The sequence below is a fragment of the Salmo trutta genome, chromosome 18 (genome assembly GCF_901001165.1).
Source record: "Salmo trutta chromosome 18, fSalTru1.1, whole genome shotgun sequence".
NCBI classification, from domain to species: domain Eukaryota; kingdom Metazoa; phylum Chordata; class Actinopteri; order Salmoniformes; family Salmonidae; genus Salmo; species Salmo trutta.
The window spans coordinates 47,685,112-47,706,484 of record NC_042974.1 but is presented as its reverse complement, the minus strand read 5'-3'; the positions used below and the strand labels follow the sequence as shown (position 1 = coordinate 47,706,484).

The window sequence follows — 21,373 nt, the reverse complement described above, 5'->3', positions numbered from 1 at the left end:
GATCCCCAATGTCATGAGAAACACACATAAGAGACAACTTGCACAATCAAATTATATTTTCCATCCTGGCTCTCAGATGGAAAGAACTGGCATTATATTGTGGTGTGGAGACATTTATTAAAGGATTTGAGTCATACCCCCTTGAGATACATAGGTAATCACAGCATCTGTTAGTGCATTTGATTTGTGCAATTTTGAACAATACATGTATACCACTGAGATGTCAGATACTGATAATAGTGCAATTACAACAGAGAACGACCGCTTCGGAACAGACTGATTGGACATTCACATTGAGCAGACCCTTCTTTCAAATGTTGAAACACAAATAACAGGGATTGTTGCTCTCTGATTGAGAACAGTCCTGTTTGTCCCTATTCAACGCACGCCAGGACTTCAAGCATGAAATTCAACAGAGAGCTACACAGCTTAAGTCTGAGGTATTGGTACATAATTTTTACTTCATCATCTTAGGCCAAAATAAACATGATCGTAAATATAACGTCCATAGTTCAAGTTCAATATTAGCATGCTTATTACATAGCTACATCTCTTCGACATACATTTAGTGCATGACTGATTTGGTCAATTGATTGTTTTTCACTGTAGTACTTGTTGTATGCTTTCAAGTCAAGTACTGATTACTTGGTCACAATTAATATTTAGCTTTTCTTTCAAGTGGACCCAAACAACTCCTATAAGTTATGCAGGTGGGTTAGTCAAACAGAACAGGGAATGCGCCTTTCACAGTTGGAATGAAATCCGCATAAAAATGGGTCGTTCTTGAATTGAGATGGGATTCCTTTTTTTTTATACGTTCTTCTGTATTGCACCTGATAGCACCCAAATACATTTAAAGGTGGAATTTGCAGAAATCGTTCAGCCATTTCCTGTTTGCTAACATTCTAATAGTTTAAGTAATTTCAGTTTGTGACAAAACAAGCAAGTATAGTGTAGAGAATCATTGTACCATCTAAACCGCTTTGAGATATTTTTTCCATAACCAAATATATTTTATGTTCAGCTGTTTGAAGCTGGTGTACAAAACCCAAAGTAAAAGATGTAAAAACAAAACTTAAGAATGGGAAGCATAGAAATAGTGCACATAGAACAGATCTACTGCTTTTTTGACTTGTTTTCAATGAGAACGCCAAATCTATAACTCACAATTCTACGTGAATTTGGTCAGGTCGCCCAAAAGGTTACTACTGCAGCTTTAAATAAAAATAAATACAAATGAGGTCAATTTTTTTCAAAATGCCAGGCCCACATCCCACCGCAATTCAACGACCCAAACAATACTAATCATAAGGTAATGTTAACAATATTAATAAGCAATGGAAGATCACCATCACCAGCACTGCTAGTCCTAATACATCCACAAACACTGGGGCTGTGTCTCAATAGTTTAAACAATATAGCTTATTTTCCATATCTCCTTTCCTTGTGTCCTTCCCTCTATGATCACTGATCTGGCTGGACACGATAGGTTGAAGGAACATCAGTTGTAATGAAGGAGATGAGGAAAGGAAGCCCTTTCAGAGTATTAAGACACAGCCAGCTAGTGCCTTAGCGTGGAACCACACAGCAGCTAAAATGCCCTGACACACAGTGCTTAATCAGTAAACAGGACTTCAACACTACTGAACAAAAACAGTACAAATTAAATCACACCACACTCTACTGCAAGCAGCAGTGATGACACACAGGGATGATAGCCACACAAAGACACACAGACAAATTATTAACACTTCTCTTTAGCCTTTAGGCTGCCTGTGCATTCATTTAAGTGTTCAAATACAATGTACCTATAGACAACAAGTGACATTATAGGCCCAGCATAAGCTAGTGTGCTGGGAGTTGGGAATGGGGCTTATTATGTATGTTTGGTCCAATACATTACACACAAACACAGCTGGTGGGGGTCAGGAGGGAGTGCTGGTGGTTGTGGGTAGTGTAGTCTTCTACTGGACGTTGACAACAGTCTCGTGGATAGACTCGGCCACATAGTCGATGTTCTTAGTGGTCAGACCACACATGTTGATACGACCGCTGGCCATTAGGTAGATACTCCTCTCCTTGATCATGTACTCCACTTGTTTAGCTGGACAGAGAGAGGGAGAGAAAATATAAAAAGGTATGACATCACAAATATTATATTTTCAGAACGTACAATATACTATCGGTGTGAAAGGAGAGTTAAAGAAGAGAGGATATTTCTGTGCCAGTGTGCTGTGTACATGTGTATACTGAGTAGAACTGCCCCCCCTCCCCCCCCCCCCCGGTTCAGTTAAGGCATCAGTGAGCCTTAGCGTCAGTGTTCTCTACGCTGGGAAGCTGTTTCCTGGTTCTAACAGCTTTTTGAAGCTCTCAGGAAGACAGCACAGCACAGAGGAGTTTCATGTTTATCCAGGAAGTTACTTCACACAAACAGTAATGAGGATGTGCTCAGCGGACTGGTGAAGCTAAACATAGCTGGGTGGTGAGTGTATGTGTGTGTTTAAGACTAGAGAGGGAAAGAGAGGTATGCATTTGTTTGCATTCATTTGTGTGTGTATGTGTGTGTGCTTACGGTTGAGGCCAGTGAAGCTGAACATGCCGATCTGCTGTGTGATGTGGTTCCATGTTCCTGGTGTTTCCAGAGCCTGCAGTTTAGCCTGGAGTGAAGCCCTCATCAACAACACACGGTCTGCCATGGTCTTCACATTATCCTTCCTACAACAGAGAGACGGGGAGACCGAGAGAGAAAGACAGAGAGACAGGGAGACCGAGATAGAAAGACAGAGAGACAGGGAGACCGAGATAGAAAGACAGAGAGACAGGGAGACCGAGATAGAAAGACAGAGAGACAGGGAGACCGAGAGAGAAAGACAGAGAGACAGGGAGACCGAGAGAGACAGAGAGACAGGGAGACCGAGATAGAAAGACAGAGAGACAGGGAGACCGAGATAGAAAGACAGAGAGACAGGGAGACCGAGATAGAAAGACAGAGAGACAGGGAGACCGAGATAGAAAGACAGAGAGACAGGGAGACCGAGAGAGAAAGACAGAGAGACAGGGAGACCGAGAGAGAAAGACAGAGAGACAGGGAGACCGAGAGAGAGACAGAGAGACAGGGAGACCGAGAGAGAAAGACAGAGAGACAGGGAGACCGAGAGAGAAAGACAGAGAGACAGGGGGACCGAGAGACAGGGTTAGACGGAGAGACAGGGTTAGAAGGAGAGACAGGGTTAGACAAAGAGACAGGGTTAGACGGAGAGACAGGGTTAGACGGAGAGACAGGGTTAGACGGAGAGACAGGGTTAGAGGGAGAGACAGGGATAGACGGAGAGACAGGGATAGACGGAGAGACAGGGTTAGAGGGAGAGACAGGGTTAGAGGGAGAGACAGGGTTAGAGGGAGAGACAGGGTTAGAGGGAGAGACAGGGTTAGAGGGAGAGACAGGGTTAGACGGAGAGACAGGGTTAGACGGAGAGACAGGGTTAGACGGAGAGACAGGGTTAGACGGAGAGACAGGGTTAGAGGGAGAGACAGGGTTAGAGGGAGAGACAGGGTTAGACGGAGAGACAGGGTTAGACGGAGAGAGAGGGGGAGGAAATAGATCAACGTTTTGACCACTCATGTATAATTGTTGGACGTGCATACACTACTTTTGTACTGTCTGTGTGTGTACCCACCATTCAGCAAAGAGTTCAGGTGTGTTGAGTGTGATGGCGACCAGCCTAGCACCCTGGGAGGGAGGGTTGGACCAGGTTACCCTGACAATCTTCTCCATCTGAGACAGAACTCTCTTCAGGTTGTCAGAATCACGAGCTACAATAGTCAGGTTCCCCACACGCTCATCTGCCAGCACACAGAACATTTATTTCAGGGTTCCCTTACAGATTGCATTATGTACATATATTACATTTGAAATGTGTGTGTGAGTGTTATGTGTGAAAGGTGGGAGTAGGAATACATAGATTGGTTTCATATGTTTCAATGCATCTTACAGTGTGTTTGTGAGTGCGTGTGTGTTCATCTTGGCAGCAATTTTAGATTTAGTTTTAATCTTAAAATACCTTTTTAGTCATAGTCAAATTTTTGTCCTTTCATCCGTTAGTTTTAGTTATTATCAGCCGACTAAATGTCAAAACAATTTTAGTCACAGCCAAATGAGTCACATATTTTTTAATATATTTTTTATTTAACCTTTATTTAACTAAGTCAGTTAAGAACAAATTCTTATTTACAATGACGGACCCTAACGACGCTGGGCCAATTGTGCGCCGCCCTATGGGACTCCCAATCATGGCCGGTTGTGATACAGCCTTGAATCAAACCAGGGTCTGTAGTGACGCCTCTAACCCGGAAGCTTATAAGAAATCCTGCTATGCCCTCCGACAAACCATCAAATAGGCAAAGCTCCAATACAGGGCTAAGATTGAATCGTACTACGCGGGCTCTGACGCTCGTCTTATGTGGCAGGGCTTGCAAACTGTTACAGACTACAAAGGGAAGCACAGCCGCAAGCTGCACAGTGACACGAGCCTACCAGACTAGCTAAATCACTTCTATGCTCGCTTCGAGGCAAGCAAAACTGAGGCATGCATGAGAGAACCAGCTGTTCCGGACGACTGTGTGATCACGCTCTCCGTAGCCGAGGTTAGTAAGAACTCTAAACAGGTCAACATTCACAAGGCCGCGGGGCCAGACGGATTACCAGGACGTGTGTTCCGGGCATGTACTGACCAAATGGCAGGTGTCTTCACTGACATATTCAACATGTCCCTGATTGAGTCTGTGATACCAACATGTTTCAAGCAGACCACCATAGTCCCTGTGCCCAAGAACACTAAGGAACCCTGCCTAAATGACTACAGACGCGTAGCACTCACGTCCATAGCCATGAAGTGCTTTGAAAGGCTGGTCATGGCTCACATCAACACCATTATCCCAGAAACCCTAGACCCACTCCAATTTACTTAACGCCCAAACAGATCCATAGATGATGCAATCAATCACTGCCCTTTCCCACCTGGACAAAAGGAACACCTATGTGAGAATGCTATTCATTGACTACAGCTCAGAGTTCAACACCATAGTGCCCTCAAAGCACATCACTAAGCTAAGGATCCTGGGACTAAACACCTGGACTTCCTGACAGGCCGCCCCCAGGTGGTGAGGGTAGATAGCAACACATCTGCCACTCTGATCTTCAACACTGGAGCCCCTCAGGGGTGCGTGCTCAGTCCCCTCCTTTACTTCCTGTTCACCCACGACTGCGTGGCCAGGCACAACTCCAACACCATCATTAAGTTTGCAGACGACACAACAGTGGTAGGCCTGATCACCGACAATGACGAGACAGCCTATAGGGAGGATGTCAGAGACCTGGCCGGGTGGTGCCAGAATAACAACCTATCGCTCAACGTAACCAAGACTAAGGAGATGATTGTGGACTACAGCAAATGGAGGACCGAGCACGGCCCCATTCTCATCAACGGGGCTGCAGGGGAGCAGGTTGAGAGTGTCAAATTCCTTGGTGTCCACATCACCAACAAACTAGAATGGACCAAACACATCAAGACAGTCGTAAAGAGGGCACGACAAAGCCTATTCCCCCTCAGGAAACTAAAAAGATTTGGCATGGGTCCTCAGATCCTCAAAAGGTTCTACAGCTGCAACATCGAGAGCATCCTGACTAGTTGCATCACTGCCTGGTATGGCAACTGCTCGGCCTCCGACCACAAGGCACTACAGTGGATAATGCGTAAAGCCCAGTACATCACAGGGGCCAAGCTGCCTGTCATCCAGGAGGTGTCAGAGGAAGGCCCTAAAAATTGTCAAAGACTCCAGCCACCCCAGCCATAGACTGTTCTCTCTACTACCGCATGGCAAGCGGCACCGGAGCGCCAAGTCTAGGACAAAAAGGTTTCTCAACAGTTTTTACCCCCAAGCCATAAGACTCCTGAACAGGTAATCAAATGGCTACCCGGACTATTTGCATTGTGTTTGTGTACCCCCCACCCCCTCTTTTACGCTGCTGCTACTCTCTGTTTATCATATATACAGAGTTACTTTAACTATACTATTCATTTACAGTTGAAGTCGGAAGTTTACATACACTTAGGTTGGAGTCATTGAAACTCATTTTTCAACCACTCCACAAATTTTTTGTTAACAAACTATAGTTTTGGCCAGTTGGTTAGGACATCTACTTTGTGCATGACACAAGTCATTTTTCCAACAATTGTTAACAGACAGATTATTTCACTTATAATTCACTGTATCACAATTCCAGTGGGTCAGAAGTTTACATACAATAAGTTGACTGTGCCTTTAAACAGCTTTGAAAATTCCAGAAAATTATGTTATGGTTTTAGAAGCTTCTGATAGGCTAATTGACATAATTTGAGTCAATTGGAGGTGTACCTGTGGATGTATTTCAAGGCCTACTTTCAAACTCAGTGCCTCTTTGCTTGACATCATGGGAAAATCAAAAGAAATCAGTCAAGACCTGGTTCATCCTTGGGAGCAATTTCCAAACGCCTGAAGGTACCACGTTCATCTGTACAAACAATAGTACGCAAGTATAAACACCATGGGACCACGAGGCTGTCATACCACTCAGGAAAGAGACGCGTTCTGTCTCCTACATTTCACATTCTTAAAATAAAGTGGTGATCCTAGCTGACCTAAGACAGGGAATTTTTACTAGGATTAAATGTCAGGAATTGTGAAAAACTGAGTTTAAATATATTTGGCTAAGGTGTATGTATACTTCCGACTTCAACTGTACATACTACCTCAATTAGCCCGACTAACCGGTGCCTATATATAGCCTCACTATTCACTGTCTTTTTACTGTTGTTTTTTATTTCTTTACTTATCTATTGTTCACTTAATACCTATTTTTTACATAAAAATTACACTGTTGGTTAGGGCCTGTAAGTAAGCATTTCACTGTAAGGTGTATTCGGCGCACGTGACAAATAAACTTTGATTTGATTTGAGCCCACATAATATTATTATATTTTTTTTTTAAATTAATATTTAGGCTACCTTTACCAGATAGCTTTGTCCAACTAGGCCTACTATCCCTTCCTATACCTTAGCTGGCAACATTGATATTGTGGCAGATTGTTACCAATGCCAGCCATAATTAACCATATAGGCCATAAAGCCTATAGGTTAAACAATTTACATCTCAGATTTTCTCCCCATTGTAACCATCAAGGGGGTTAAATAACAATGGTTTCCTTGAAAGGGGGAGAATTTGAGCTTTCCAAAAATGCCAGAAGTATTACTGCAATCCTAATATTCAACAAATAGCATTTGCTTTTCCCATAGGAAAATAGCAACCGCAACTCACATTTGAGTACTGTGGCGCGAGAGCGGCAACACGGATGAATAAATAACAGCGCACATGGGAAAACAGTCTACATGAAAGTAGGAGAGAGAGTAAACATTATTGTTTCTAGTTGAGGTTAGCCTAGTTACAAGTGAAGTGTCCTGGCTTCGCATCAGTTCAGAAGATTGACGAGTGACTGAAGTGACTGCCTGGGAGCTGTGTGGGAGAGCCGGACAGATCAGCTCACGGCAAGTGAAGAAGTTCATTCTGCCAATGAGAGGATTGCATGAAATATTCTGCATGCACGCATGCTTAGGATTGAACAAAACAGATGAAAAGGAGCTTCATGTCAAATTAAATGTCCATTAGTCTCATGTGGAATTCTCATCTCGTCACATTTCCATCGACTAAAATTAAAAGTAATTTGTAAGTTATAGTTTTTTCCAGGGCATCTCGTCTCGGTATAGTCATAGTTTTAGTCAGGAAAAATAGGTAGTTGACAAGTATTTTTCTTCATAGTTATTGTTGACGAAATTAACACTGGTGTGTGTGTGTGAGTGTGTCTCTCACTGTAGAGGCCAAAGTTCTTGGAGAAGGACTGGGCACAGAACATCTCAAAGCCCTGCGTGACAAAGTAGCGCACGGCCCAGGCATCCTTATCCAGACAGCCTGACGCAAAGCCCTGGTACGCTGAGTCAAAGAACACAAACAGCTTCCTCCTCTGGAGAGAGAAAATAAAAATGGAGAAATATTAAAACCTCCAGAAAATAAAAAAAATTACATGCAAAAAAGCATTTGTTTTTTAAAATATATATTTTTTTACAAACAGTTGCGCATGTACACACACAGTGTGTGTCTTACTATACTTTTTGGGGACCAACAATTGATTCCATTCAAAATCCTATTTTCACTAACCCCTAACACTAAACCTAACTCTAACCCCTAAAACAGTATTTTTACAAATAGCCTTTTTAGTTGGTTTACTATTCCTGTGAGGACCTCTGGTACTCACAAGTATAGTAACACGTGCACACACACACACAGTCTTACCTTCATGACCTCAGCCACCTGCATCCACTCTACGTGTGTAGGGTCTGTGCCGGTGGGGTTGTGGGCGCACGCGTGCAAAACAAAGATGGAATGCTTTGGTGCACTCTGGGACAGGGGTCAAAGGTCAATGTTAGTCTACAGGACAGACAAATTACATATTGTGTACTGGGAGTTGATGCACCAAGTTGGTATCGCTAGAAAGCCAAACCTATCCTCTTTTCAACAGTGTGTAAAAAGCTAATTTACTATCTACGTTGACATGAGCAGTTAAGATATTCAATATTCACTATTGTGGGGTAAACTCAGAGTTCGGGAGATGGTCTGGTCTCCATGTCAACACCACCAGTTCAGAGGTCAGCGTCTCACCTCCAGGTCGCCTAACAAACCGTCCAGATCCAGACCCCGCTTCTCTGCGTCCCAGTACTTATAGGGACGGATGTCCTCGAACCCGGCGTTGGCAAACACAGCGTTGTGGTTCTCTAGAAACAAACAGTAGAGGAGATTTCACAACACTTTTCTCTAATAGAGGAGTCTTTCTTTGAATGCTTCATGTGTCTTTTGAGGCCTGCTTTGTAACATTAGCTGACATTGTTACAAAGATTAAGTCCAGCATGTTAAAAAGTAACATGTTGGACTTAATCACCTACAGTGCCTTTGGAAAGTATTCAGACCCCTTGACTTTTTCCACATTTTGTTACGTTACAGCCTTATTGTAAAATTGATTAAATAACAAAACTTCTCAGCAATCTACACACAATACCCCATAATGACAAAGCAAAAACAGGTTTATTAAAAATAAAAAACAGAAACACCTTATTTACATAAGTATTCTGAACCTTTGTTATGAGACTCTAAATTGAGCTCAGGTGGATCCTGTTTCCATTGATCATCCTTGAGATGTTTCTACAACTTGATTGAGGTCCACCTGTGGTAAATTCAATTGATTGGATATGATTTGGAAAGGCACACACCTGTCTATATAATGTCCCACAGTTGACAGTGCATGTCAGAGGAAAACCCAAGCCGTGAGGTTGAAAGAATTGTCCGTAGAGCTCGTAGACAGGATTATGCCGAGGCACAGACCTGCGGAAGGGTACCAAAAAAATTCTGCAGCATTGAAGGTCCACAAGAACACAGTGGCCTCTATCATTCTTAAATGGGAGAAGTTTGGAACCACCAAGACTCTTCCTAGAGCTGGCCGCCCGGCCAAATTGAGCAAAAGGGGGAGAAGGGCCTTGGTCAGGGAGGTGACCAAGAACCCGATGGTCACTCTGACAGAGCTCTAGAGTTCCTCTGCAGAGATGGGAGAACCTTCCAAAAGGACAACCATCTCTGCAGCACTCCACCAATCAGGCCTTTATGGTAGAGTGGCAAGACGGAAGCCACTCCTCAGTAAAAGGCATATGACAGCCCACTTGGTGTTTGCCAAAAGGCACCTAAAGACTCTCAGACCATGAGAAACAAGATTCTCTGGTCTGATGAAACCAAGATTGAACTCTTTGGCCTGAATACCAAGTGTCACGCCTGGAGGAAACCTGGCACCATCCCTACGGTGAAGCATGGTGGTGGCAGCATCATGCTGTGGGGATGTTTTTAAGCGGCAGGGACTGGGAGACTAGTCAGGATCAAGGCAAAGATGAACAGAGCAAAGTACGGATAGATCCTTGATGAAAACCTGCTCCAGAGCGCTCAAGACCTCAGACTGGGGCAAATGTTCAACTTCCAACAGGACAACAACCCTAAGCACACAGCAGGAGTGGTGCAGGAGTGGCCTCGGGACAAGTCTCTAAATGTCCTTGAGTGGCCCAGCCAGAGCCCGGACTTGAACCCGATCGACATCTCTGGAGAGACCTGAAAATAGCTGTGCAGCAACGCTCCCGAATGGCAGGGTCTCCCGAGTGGCGCAGCGGTCTAAGGCACTGCATCTCAGTGCTAGAGGCATCACTACAGACCCTGGTTCGATTACAGGCTGTATCACAACTGGCCGTGATTGGGAATCCCACAGGGCGAATGTCACGACTTCCGCCAAAGTTGGTCCCTCTCCTTGACGAGTGGAAGACGGCATTCAGTGCCACCTCAGGGCACTATGAGTACCTCGTCATGCTGTACGGGTTGATGAATGCGCCATCAGTCTTCCAAGCCTTTGTAGATGAGATTTTCAGGGACCTGCACGGGCAGGGTGTAGTGGTGTATATTGATGACATTCTGATATACTCCGCTGCACGCGCCGAGCATGTGTCCCTGGTGCACAGGGTGCTTGGTCACCTGTTGGAGCATGACCTGTACGTCAAGGCTGAGAAATGCTTGTTTTTCCAGCAATCTGTCTCCTTCCTAGGGTATCGCATTTCCACCTCAGGGGTGGAGATGGAAAGTGACCGCATTTCAGTCGTGCGTAATTGGCCGACTCCCACCATGGTAAAGGAGGTGCAGCGGTTCTTAGGGTTTGCCAACTACTACCGGAGGTTTATCTGAGGTTTTGGTCAGGTAGTGGCTCCCATTACCTCACTGCTGAAGGGGGGCCCGGTGCGTTTGCAGTGGTGGACAGGGCTTTTAGTCACCTGTGGGCTCTGTTTACCTCGGCTCCCGTGCTGGCCCATCCGGATCCCTCTTTGGCGTTCATAGTGGAGGTGGACGTGTCCGAGGCTGGGATAGGAGTGGTGCTCTCTCAGCGCTCGGGTACGTCACCGAAGCTGCGCCCCTGTGCCTTCTTCTCGAAGAAGCTCAGCCCGGCGGAGCGAAACTATGACATGGGGGACCGAGAGCTGTTGGCTGTCGTCAAGGCCTTGAAGGCGTGGAAACATTGGCTTGAGGGGTTTATGTGTCCTCCTGCTCGGGGTGCGCCCAGTGGAAGGCTCCTAGGCACCTGCCCAGAAGTAAGCTACACCCCTTACCCGTTCCACAGCGGCCTTGGTCGCACCTGTCGGTGGATTATCTGACTGATCTTCCACTCTCACAGGGTAACACCGCGATCCTGGTCGTTGTGGATCGTTTCTCTAAGTCCTGTCGTCTCCTCCCTCTGCCCAGTCTCCCTACGGACCTACAGACTGCGGAGGCCTTGTTTACACACGTCTTCTGGCACTACGGGGTGCCTGAGGATATAGTGTCTGATCGGGGTCCCCAGTTCACGTCTAGGGTGTGGAAGGCGTTCATGGAACGTCTGGGGGTCTTGATCAGCCTTACTTCAGGGTTTCACCACGAGAGTAATGGGCAGGTGGAGAGAGTGAACCAGGATGTGGGTAGGTTTCTGCGGTCCTATTGCCAGGACCGGCCAGGGGAGTGGGCGGCGTTCGTGCCCTGGGCCGAGATGGCACAGAACTCGCTCCGCCACTCATCCACTAAATTCTCTCCCTTCCAGTGCGTACTGGGGTACCAGCCGGTTCTGGCGCCTTGGCATCAGAGTCAGGCCGAGGTTCTTGCGGTGGACGACTGGTTCAGGCGTGCGGAGGAGACATGGGAAGCTGTCCGTTTCCACCTTCAGTAGACCATGACGTGCCAAAAGGAGAACGCAGATTGCCACCGCAGTGAGACCCTGGGACCGGGTCTGGCTCTCGACCCGAAACCTGCCCCTCCGCCTGCCCTGCCGGAAGCTGGGTCCGCGGTTTGTGGGGCCATTTAAAGTCCTGAGGAGAGTGAACAAGGTTTGTTATAGGTTACAGCTTCCACCCGATTACCGTATTAACCCCTCGTTCCATGTGTCTCTCCTCAGGCCGGTGGTGGCTGGCACACTCCAGGAGTCTGAGGTGCGGGAGGTTCCTCCGCCCCCTCTGGACATTGGGAGGGTCCCGGCGTACTCCGTTCGTTCCATAATGGATTCGAGGCGTTGGGCGAGGGGCCTTCAGTATCTTGTGGAGTGGGAGGGGTACGGTCCGGAGGAGAGGTGCTGGGTTCCGGTCGAGGACGTATTGGACCCTTCAATGCGGCAGGAGTTCCACCGTCTTTGTCCGGATCACCCTGCACCTCGCCCTCCGGGTCGTCCCCGAGGCCGGTGTCGACGCGCGGCTGGAGCCGCGCGTCAAGGGGGGGTACTGTCACGACTTCCGCCAAAGTTGGTCCCTCTCCTTGTTTGTTCGGCGGTCGACGTCACCGACCTTCTAGCCATCGCCGATCCACTTTTCATTTTCCATTGGTTTTGTCTTATCTTCCATCACACCTGGTTCCAATTCCATCAATTACATGTTGTGTATTTAACCCTCTGTTCCCCCCCATGTCCTTGTCCGTAATTGTTTGTTGTAGTGCTTGTGCACGGTATGCTGGTATTTTACCGGGTTTTGTTTGACCCATTTATTGTATTGTTCTGTTGACGGTGGTTTATGGTTATTAAACACAACCGTTGTAAATCAGTTTCCGCTCTCCTGCGCCTGACTTCTCTGCCGCCAGTAGCATCGCATTACAGCGAAGCACAATTGGCCCAGCGTCGTCCGGGTCTGGCCGGGATAGGCCATCATTGTAAATAAGAATTTGTTCTTAACTGACTTGCCTAGTTAAAGGTTAAATAAAAATGTTATAAAAAAAAAGAATCCCCATCCAACCTGACAGAGCATGAGAGGATCTGCAGAGAAGAATGGGAGAAACTCCCCAAATACAGGTGTGCCAAGCTTGTAGCGTCATACCCAAGAAGACTCGATGCTGTAATCGCTGACAGAGGTGCTTCAACAAAGTACAGAGTAAAGGGTCTGAATACTTATGTAAATGTGATATTTCAGTTTAGTATTTTTAATAAATTAGCAAAAATTTCAAAAAAACTGTTTTTGCTTTGTCTTTATGAGAAGGGGAAAAAAACGATCAATTTTAGAATAAGGCTGTAACGTAACAAAATGTGGAAAAAGGTCAAGGGGTCTGAATACTTTCCCAAGGCACTGTATATAGTCACCTATTAATTAACTATGAAGAGGACAATTTAGCAGTATAAGGTCTAGATAAGATAACAACAACAACAACAATGAAAAGTTTATATCTTATTTGAGGACATTCATACAGCCCTGAATCAGCCGTACGAGCAAAGATGTAAACAGGTGTTTAAGTGTTGTCGTTCCTGTGTGCATGTGTGTGTGTGTACCCCAGGTAGGCGCTGAGACATAGACAGGTGTTTTTGTGTTGTCATTCCCGTTGTACCAGCGTCTGAGAAACTCTGCCCCCATCTTCAGAGCACCTGTACCCCCCAGACACTGCACCGCTCCCACCTGACAGAGAGAGACAGGAAGCGAGCGAGAGAGAGCGAGATAGGGGGGAGAGGGTGAGGGAGAGCGAGAGAGAGAGACAGTAGAGAGAGGGGGAGAGAGAAGGTGGTGGCTGATACACACTAAATAAGTGACTTGATAACTGCTTAGGAGCAATGTAGCGCACCAGTACAAATTTAAATACATTCCTTTAAATTCAGCTCAATATCTGCATAATCACACACACAACACAACTCCCCTAACACATTCACACTTCATAAACTACCCTACCCTGTTCTCCTGGATGGCAGGGCTGTCTTCTCCCAGGGCGATCTTGGATGCAGAGGACCTAAACTCAGGCAGACCCAGAATGGCCAGGTACTCATGGTTCAGACTGTTGTCCGCTACGATGATCTTCTCCACCTTCTTAACCACGGGCAGCACCCAGGGCTGGCCCTCATCTGTCCTGTAGGCTGGAGGGAAGAGACAAGCTAGCTACAGCAGGTGAGGGGGGATACAGTGTTTCCAATATATGGGCCTGATATAGCCTATATATTGATATATGTTTTACCAGTTAAGTTTGTTTTACGGTGCAAATGTTGCAATAGCCCAATTCTGGCCCTATGGCTCTCTCTCCAGCTGGCATTACTGCCTTGGTGAGCAACCCACTCAAGAGAGGAAGGTGCCAATGAACAATGAACACTGACAACCTGAGGAGAGTTCAAACTCAGATGGAAATGTCACAAACACTCTCACCTGCGCTCTACTACACTAGAAGCTTTAATGCTCTGCAAGATCCAAGTAGACTAATATGTAATTAGGCCTACCGTATGTCTCATCCACATGAAAAAATATTATAGTGTATTATGGTATAAATATTATAGTGTTCACTGTAGTGTTTTCGCAGTCTTTACTGTAGTATTTACAGTTTACTACAGTATTTAAACGGTATACTATAGTATTTCATGTAGTGTTTTTACGGATTGTATAATACTGTAGTATTTAGTACTGTAGTGTTTTTGCGGACTTTAGTATACTGTAGTATTTACTGTAGTGTTTTAACAGCCTGTAGTATACTGTCGTTTTTGCAGACATTACTGTAGTATTTACTATAGCGTTTTTATTTTATTATCTTTGACATCAAAGTGCAGGCTTTGTCCCTGAGGAAACCTACTGGAGAAAAACCTGTGTAAATAAGGTATATCTGTTTTAGTTATTTTTAATACATTTGCAAAAAAATCCTAGAAACCTGTTTTTGCTTTGTCATTATTGGGTATTGTGTGTAGATTGATGAGGAAAATTGTTTATTTAATCAATTTTAGAATAAGGCTGTACAGTGCCTTGCAAAAGTATTCATCCCCCTTGGCGTTTTTCTATTTTGTTGCATTACAACCTGTAATTTAAATGGATTTTTATTTAGATTTCATGTAATGGACATACACAAAATAGTCCAAATTGGTGAAGTGAAATGAAAAAAATAACTTGCTATGAAGCCCCTAAATAAGATCTGGTGCAACCAGAAGTCACATAATTAGTCAAATAATGTCCACTTGTGTGCAATCTAAGTGTCACATGATCTGTCAGATGATCTCAGTATATATACACCTGCTCTGAAAGGCCCCAGAGTCTGCAACCCCACTAAGCAAGGGGCACCATCAAGCAAGCGGCACCATGAAGACCAAGGAGCTCTCCAAACAGGTCTGGGACAAAGTTGTGGGAGTACAGATCAGGGTTGGGTTATAAAAAAATATCAGAAACTTTGAACATCCCACGGAGCACCATTAAATCCATTATTAAAAAATGGAAAGAATATGGCACCACAACAAACCTTCCAAGAGAGGGCCGCCCACCAAAACTCAAGGACCAGGCAAGGAGGGCGTTAATCAGAGATGCAACAAAGAGACCAAAGATGACCCTGAAGGAGCTGCAAAGCTGCACAGCGGAGATTGGAGTATCTGTCCGTAGGACCACTTTAAGCCGCACACTCCACAGAGCTGGACTTTAAGGAAGAGTGGCCAGAAAAAAGCCATTGCTTAAAGAAAAAAATAAGCAAACACGTTTGGTGTTCACCAAAAGGCATGTGGGAGACTCCCCAAACATATTGGAGAAAGTATTCTGGTCAGATGAGACTCAAATTGAGCTTTTTGACCATCAAGGAAAACACTATGTCTGGTGCAAACCCAACACCTGTTTCACAATAAAACATTTTGCATCTTCAAAGTGATAGGTATGTTGTGTAAATCAAATGATACAAACCCCCCAAAAATAAATTTGAATTCCAGGTTGTAACACGGAACCCAAACCAGCTGTGCGCGTGCGCTATTGTGCATAAATGTATTTTGTCCCCCTACACCAAACGCAATAACGACACGCAGGTTAAAATATCAAAACAAACTCTGAACCAATGACATTAATTTGGGGACAGGTCAAAAAGCATTAAACATGTATGGCAATTTAGCTAGTTAGCTTGCACTTGCTAGCCAATTTGTCCTATTTAGCTAGCTTGCTGTTGCTAGCTAATTTGTCCTGGAATATAAACATTGAGTTGTTATTTTACCTGAAATGCACAAGGTCCTCTACTCTGACAATTAATCCACACATAAAACAGCCAACTGAATCGTTTCTAGTCATCTCTCTTCCTTCCAGGCTTTTTCATCTTTGAACTTATATGGTGATTGGCATCTACACTTTCATAGTATTACCACGACAACCGGCAAAACATTTCATCTTTCAATCACCCACGTGGGTATAACCAATGAGGAGATGGCACGTGGGTACCTGCTTCTATAAACCAATGAGGAGACGGGAGAGGCAGGACTTGCAGCGCGATCTGCGTCAGAAATACATTGGCATCGCTGACGCTCGTTGGCGTGCACGAGCAGTGTGGGTACAATAATTGAATAACCTGGATTTCTAAATATATTTTGCGGCGCTCGCGCACACGACGTGTCCGGTCTGGTCAGCATGTAAGGCAACAAATTAGGAAAAATGCCAAGGGGGGTGAATACTTTCGCAAGCCACTGTAACGTAACAAAATGTGAAAAAAGTCAAGGGGTCTGAATGCACTGTATACTTTCCGAATGCACTGTACAGTATTCTACAGCAGTAGTTCCCAAACTGTGGGGGCGCAAAGGGTCGGAACTCAGTCCGGCTTTCAACTTACTACTGAAAGTTGTAATAGTAGAATGCTCAAGGTGCAATTTCATTGGGTAGTGCATCAGCAGTTTTCCTCAAGTCATGGCAGACCTTAGAGAGCTGCAGTTGAAGTCGGAAGTTTACATACACCTTAGCCAAGTACATTTAAACTCAGTTTTTCACAATTCCTGACATTTAATCCTAGTAAAAATTCCCTGTTTTAGGTCAATTAGGATCACCACTTTATTTTAAGAATGTGAAATGTCAGAATAACAGTAGAGAGAATTATTTATTTCATCTTTTATTTCTTTCATCACATTCCCAGAGGGTCAGAAGTTTACATACACTCAATTAGTATTTGGTAGCATTCCCTTTACATTGTTTAACTTGGGTCAAACACTTCGGGTAGCCTTCCACAAGCTTCCCACAATAAGTTGGGTGAATTTTGACCCATTCCTCCTGACAGAGCTGGTGTAACTGAGTCAGGTTTGTATGCCTCCTTGCTCCTCCTTGCTCGCACACGCATTTTCAGTTCTGCCCACAAATTCTCTATAGGCTTGAGGTCAGGGCTTTGTAATGGCCACCTTGACTTTGTTGTCCTTAAGCCATTTTGCCACAACTTTGGAAGTATGCGTGGGGTCATTGTCCATTTGGAAGATCCATTTGCGACCAAGCTTTAACTTCCTGACTGATGTCTTGAGATGTTGCTTCAATATATCCACATAATTTTCCATCCTCATGATGCCATCTATTTTGTGAAGTACACCAGTCCCTCCTTCAGCAAAGCACCCCCACAACATGATGCTGCTACCCCCGTGCTTCACAGTTGGGATGGTGTTCTTCGGCTTGCAAGTCTTCCCCTTTTCCTCCAAACATAACGATGGTCATTATGGCAAACAGTTCTATTTTTGTTTCATCAGACCAAAGGACATTTCTCCAAAAAGTACGATCTTTGTCCCCATGTGCAGTTGCAAACCGTAGTCTGGCTTTTTTATGGTGGTTTTGGAGCAGTGGCTTCTTCCTTGCTGAGCGGCCTTTCAGGTTATGTCAATATAGGACTAGTTTTACTGTGGATATACATACTTTTGTACCTGTTTCCTCCAGCATCTTCACAAGGTCCTTTGCTGCTGATCCATCCTCAGTATTCTCCTATCACAGCTATTATACTCTGTAACTGTTTTAAAGTCACCATTGGCCTCATAGTGAAAATACCTAAGCGGTTTATTCCCCTAAGTTAGAATGAAGCCTGTATCTTTGTAGTGACAGTGTGTATTGATACACCATCCAAAGTGTAATTAATAACTTCACCATGCTCAAAGGGATATTCAATATCTGTTTTTTTGTTTTTTTTATCCATCTACCAATAGGTGCTCTTCTTTGCGAGGCATTGGAAAACCTCCCTGGTCTTTGTGGTTGAATCTGTGCTTGAAATTCACTGCTCGACTGAGAGACCTTACAGATAATTGTATGGGCAGGGTACAGAGATGAGGTAAACACTATTATTGCACACAGAGTGAGTCCATACAACCTATTATTTGACTTGTTAAACAACCTTTTACGTCTGAACTTATTTAGGCTTGCCATAACAAAGGGGTTGAATACTTATTGACTCAAGACATTTCAGCTTTTTATTTTTTATTAATTTCTAAAAAGATGATTCTACTTTGACATTATAGGGCATTGTGTGTAAGCCAGTAAAAAAATTTTTTTTAAATGTAAGCCATTTTAAATTCAGGCTGTAACACAACTAAATGTGGAAAAAGTCAAGGGGTATAAATACTTTCTGAAAGAACTGTAGTGTTCCAATAGGACCCTAATCCACCGCAGTTTTTCCATCTCTTATGAATTGTTAATGGAGGGTTTAACACCATGTGACAACAACAGAGCTTTGGCCAGTTCTCTGGCGTAGCTCTGCTCACATGTAGCGCAATGCAAATCCTTTAGCCCGGAGAGGCCAAGCAAGCAGTCACAGACCCCACATAGAGATTTCAGCCTTTGCGCTGCAGTGTTAAATAATAATACAACACTCCATACAAAGATCCAGTCAGAAGAACAGTAATGTGTGAGTGCACTGCACTGTGTGACTAAACGGAAATTTGGGTTGTGTGACAATAAGAAAGGAGAGGGACGGGGGAGTATTCTGTCTACAGTCTCTCATAGGAGGATCGTAGAGAGAGTGAATGGGAGTGAATTACTCTATGATCACGGTCAATTTATCTTAATTTACAGTGATATGACCATGACTCATTGATCTCCAGCTACAACTACCGGCATGTTCCAGTCTGTTCCAGTCCTCCTTACCGCAGTGACAGAGCCACTTCTTTGGATGACTGCCAACGGCAGGTTATATAGGCCTTGCTAGGCTATCTACGGATTCTGAACAATCAGCACAGAAAGCAAAGGACATGATGCTAGCCTGATTGATTGGTTAGGTGAAAAGGTTTCAACACATAGAACAGATCCAGTCTGTCACAACATTGAGGGAGAATGCAAAAAGGTGACACTTTACTTGACACCCTCTGTCATAACACGTTATGACACAGTCAAACATGTCGTATGTCATAAAAGCTGACATCACTTGTCATAACCTGTTATAATATGGTCATAACACTGTCATGACATATATTTAGACTTGTTGTGACATATATTGCATACTTTTATGGCTGGTTATGACACCTACATAAGAGTGTCAAAACCCACACCCTACCACACAAGGTAAAGCATTCCATTACACCACAACTTGTGTCAACAGTATGATTCTGTTATATAAAAATAAAAAAATTGACCATGTTAAATTATCTTTGCAATTGCGCAAACATTGATGTCAGACATGCACCTACCTCAATGCTCTGCTGATGATGACTGGGATGAATGAGGGGCAGATTTCAGGAGCAGGACAAGACATCCTCTTTTTGACTGATGACTGATATAAGGGCATGTACGTGATAGGCCTACCTGGCTTATATGATTATGAGGGTCATAATGCTTCTTGACAGTTTTATAAAGTGTATTTTCTTAGTGCAAGCAAAGTGATACTAGATGGTCATAATGGTTCTTGACAGTGTCATAAGTGTATTTTCTTAGTCCAAGTACATTGACACAGGATGGTCATAATGCTTCATGACAGTGTCATTAAATGTATTTTCTACAAGTTAATTAAAATTATGATGAAAAAAACATGACTGTAAAGAATGTATTACAACAAAAACAAAGGATTTAAGTGACAAACTTTCAAATGAAAGGAAACTTCTTGGCAGGGAAAAAACGAATTTGAATAAATGTAGGTTCTGACACTCTTATGTAGGTGTCATAACCAGCCAGCCATAAAATAACGCAATAGGTCACAACAGGTGTTGCTTATATATATATATATATATATGTGTGTGTGCAATGACAGTGTTATGACCATATTATGACATGTTATGACAAGTTATGTCAGCTGTTATGACATGGTTATGACCGTCTTATGACACTGGGTGTCAAGTGAAGTGTTACCCAGTTTTCAAACAGGGCCCTGCAACCCAACATTTCAGAATTTCAGTTGATGGACTAGTTATAAAGGATTAGCTATGGTATACTAATCCATCATTGTAAATAAGAATTTATTCTTAACTGACTTGCCTAGTTAAATAAAGATTAAATAAAATAAAAAAATAAAAGACTAGTAAATTAGCTACTAACGTTAGCTAGCTAGTTAGCCACGGTTGAACGGTTCGCTAGTAAATGAACTATGAGATTATTAATGCTGCAGGAAATCGGACAGGCAGCAGGTGCATTGTTATCGCAGTGGAACTCTGTGATCCAAATGTTAGCTAGCCTGTTTACTTCATCCCAGCGATGGACGCACCATCATCATCTCTTACCTCCAACTCCGAGGTTCACCTTCTTGGGGTTCGCGTCCTCTTTAAAATCATTCGACAGCTTGAATACAGCCACTGGGGTGGCTTGTGGAACCTCGCCGAATAACGACATAATGATGAATATTACCAAGGAGTGGTGTTAGACAAAACGGTAAACAACCCGGGCACAGACCGCTGTGTAAAGTGCTGCAGGACGAGATAGGAAAATACTTTCACCTTCAACTTGGATGGATTTGAGGTCGTCCCTAGTTAACACAGCCACAAAGTCATAACACCCGCCTATTTCTACAATTGCGCTTCTCAATACAATTTGATTTTAAACCTAAACCTAACATTAACCCTAACCACACTGATAACAATTGCCTAACCCTAACCTTAATGAAGTCCAAATATATAATTTTTGTTATAATTTTTACGACATAGACAATTTTGACTTTGTGGCTTTGCCATCTAGTGGAAAACGTGGATTTGGCCAATTGAGAATGAATGGAGAATGGGTGTGAAAGATTTCACCAATAGAAATCAAAAGAAGCAGTTGACCCAAAAATCAGCCAATCCTAGCAACGATCGAACGGGGTCAAGGGGTGCAACATTGTGACGTAGTTTACAGCTGGCGCCAATGACTAGCCTCCATTGGAGATTGACAAATTACTATGCAAATCTCGGTCGCTGAATATGAAAGAGCGCCGTTGTTGTGCGGCATTGGGATTTCCCTGCAAAAATTGTCTGACATCTAATAAATAGCCTACATGTTATTGCAATACCAGTAGTTATGCAGAGATTCCAAAGCCTCATAACATCCATAGTTAAGCATTCTGCCTATAACACTGCAACAACTT

The 21,373-nt window shown here is 44.0% G+C and overlaps 1 protein-coding gene across 1 annotated transcript; it reads right to left on the bottom strand.

Moving 5' to 3' along the window:
• Positions 1 to 38: 38 nt before the first annotated feature.
• LOC115153413 (aspartate aminotransferase, cytoplasmic) lies at positions 39 to 20,789 on the bottom strand. The gene is made up of 9 exons (XM_029698843.1): positions 20,538 to 20,789; positions 13,831 to 14,012; positions 13,440 to 13,563; positions 8,750 to 8,862; positions 8,384 to 8,488; positions 7,904 to 8,054; positions 3,678 to 3,843; positions 2,573 to 2,715; positions 39 to 2,104 (listed from the first exon to the last, which is right to left on the bottom strand). The coding sequence occupies exons 1-9, from the start codon at positions 20,644 to 20,646 to the stop codon at positions 1,965 to 1,967; spliced, it is 1,233 nt and encodes a 410-aa protein (XP_029554703.1). The 5' UTR covers positions 20,647 to 20,789; the 3' UTR covers positions 39 to 1,964.
• Positions 20,790 to 21,373: the final 584 nt, after the last annotated feature.

Excerpts from the sequence above, each read along its gene's own strand:
- LOC115153413 (XM_029698843.1), bottom strand. The coding sequence starts at position 20,646 with ATGTCGTTATTCGGCGAGGTTCCACAAGCCACCCCAGTGGCTGTATTC. Across the intron at positions 13,564-13,830 it reads CTGCCATCCAGGAGAACAGG|GTGGGAGCGGTGCAGTGTCT; the intron begins GTAGGGTAGTTT and ends TCTCTCTGTCAG. Across the intron at positions 8,489-8,749 it reads GTTTGTTAGGCGACCTGGAG|AGTGCACCAAAGCATTCCAT; the intron begins GTGAGACGCTGA and ends CCCCTGTCCCAG.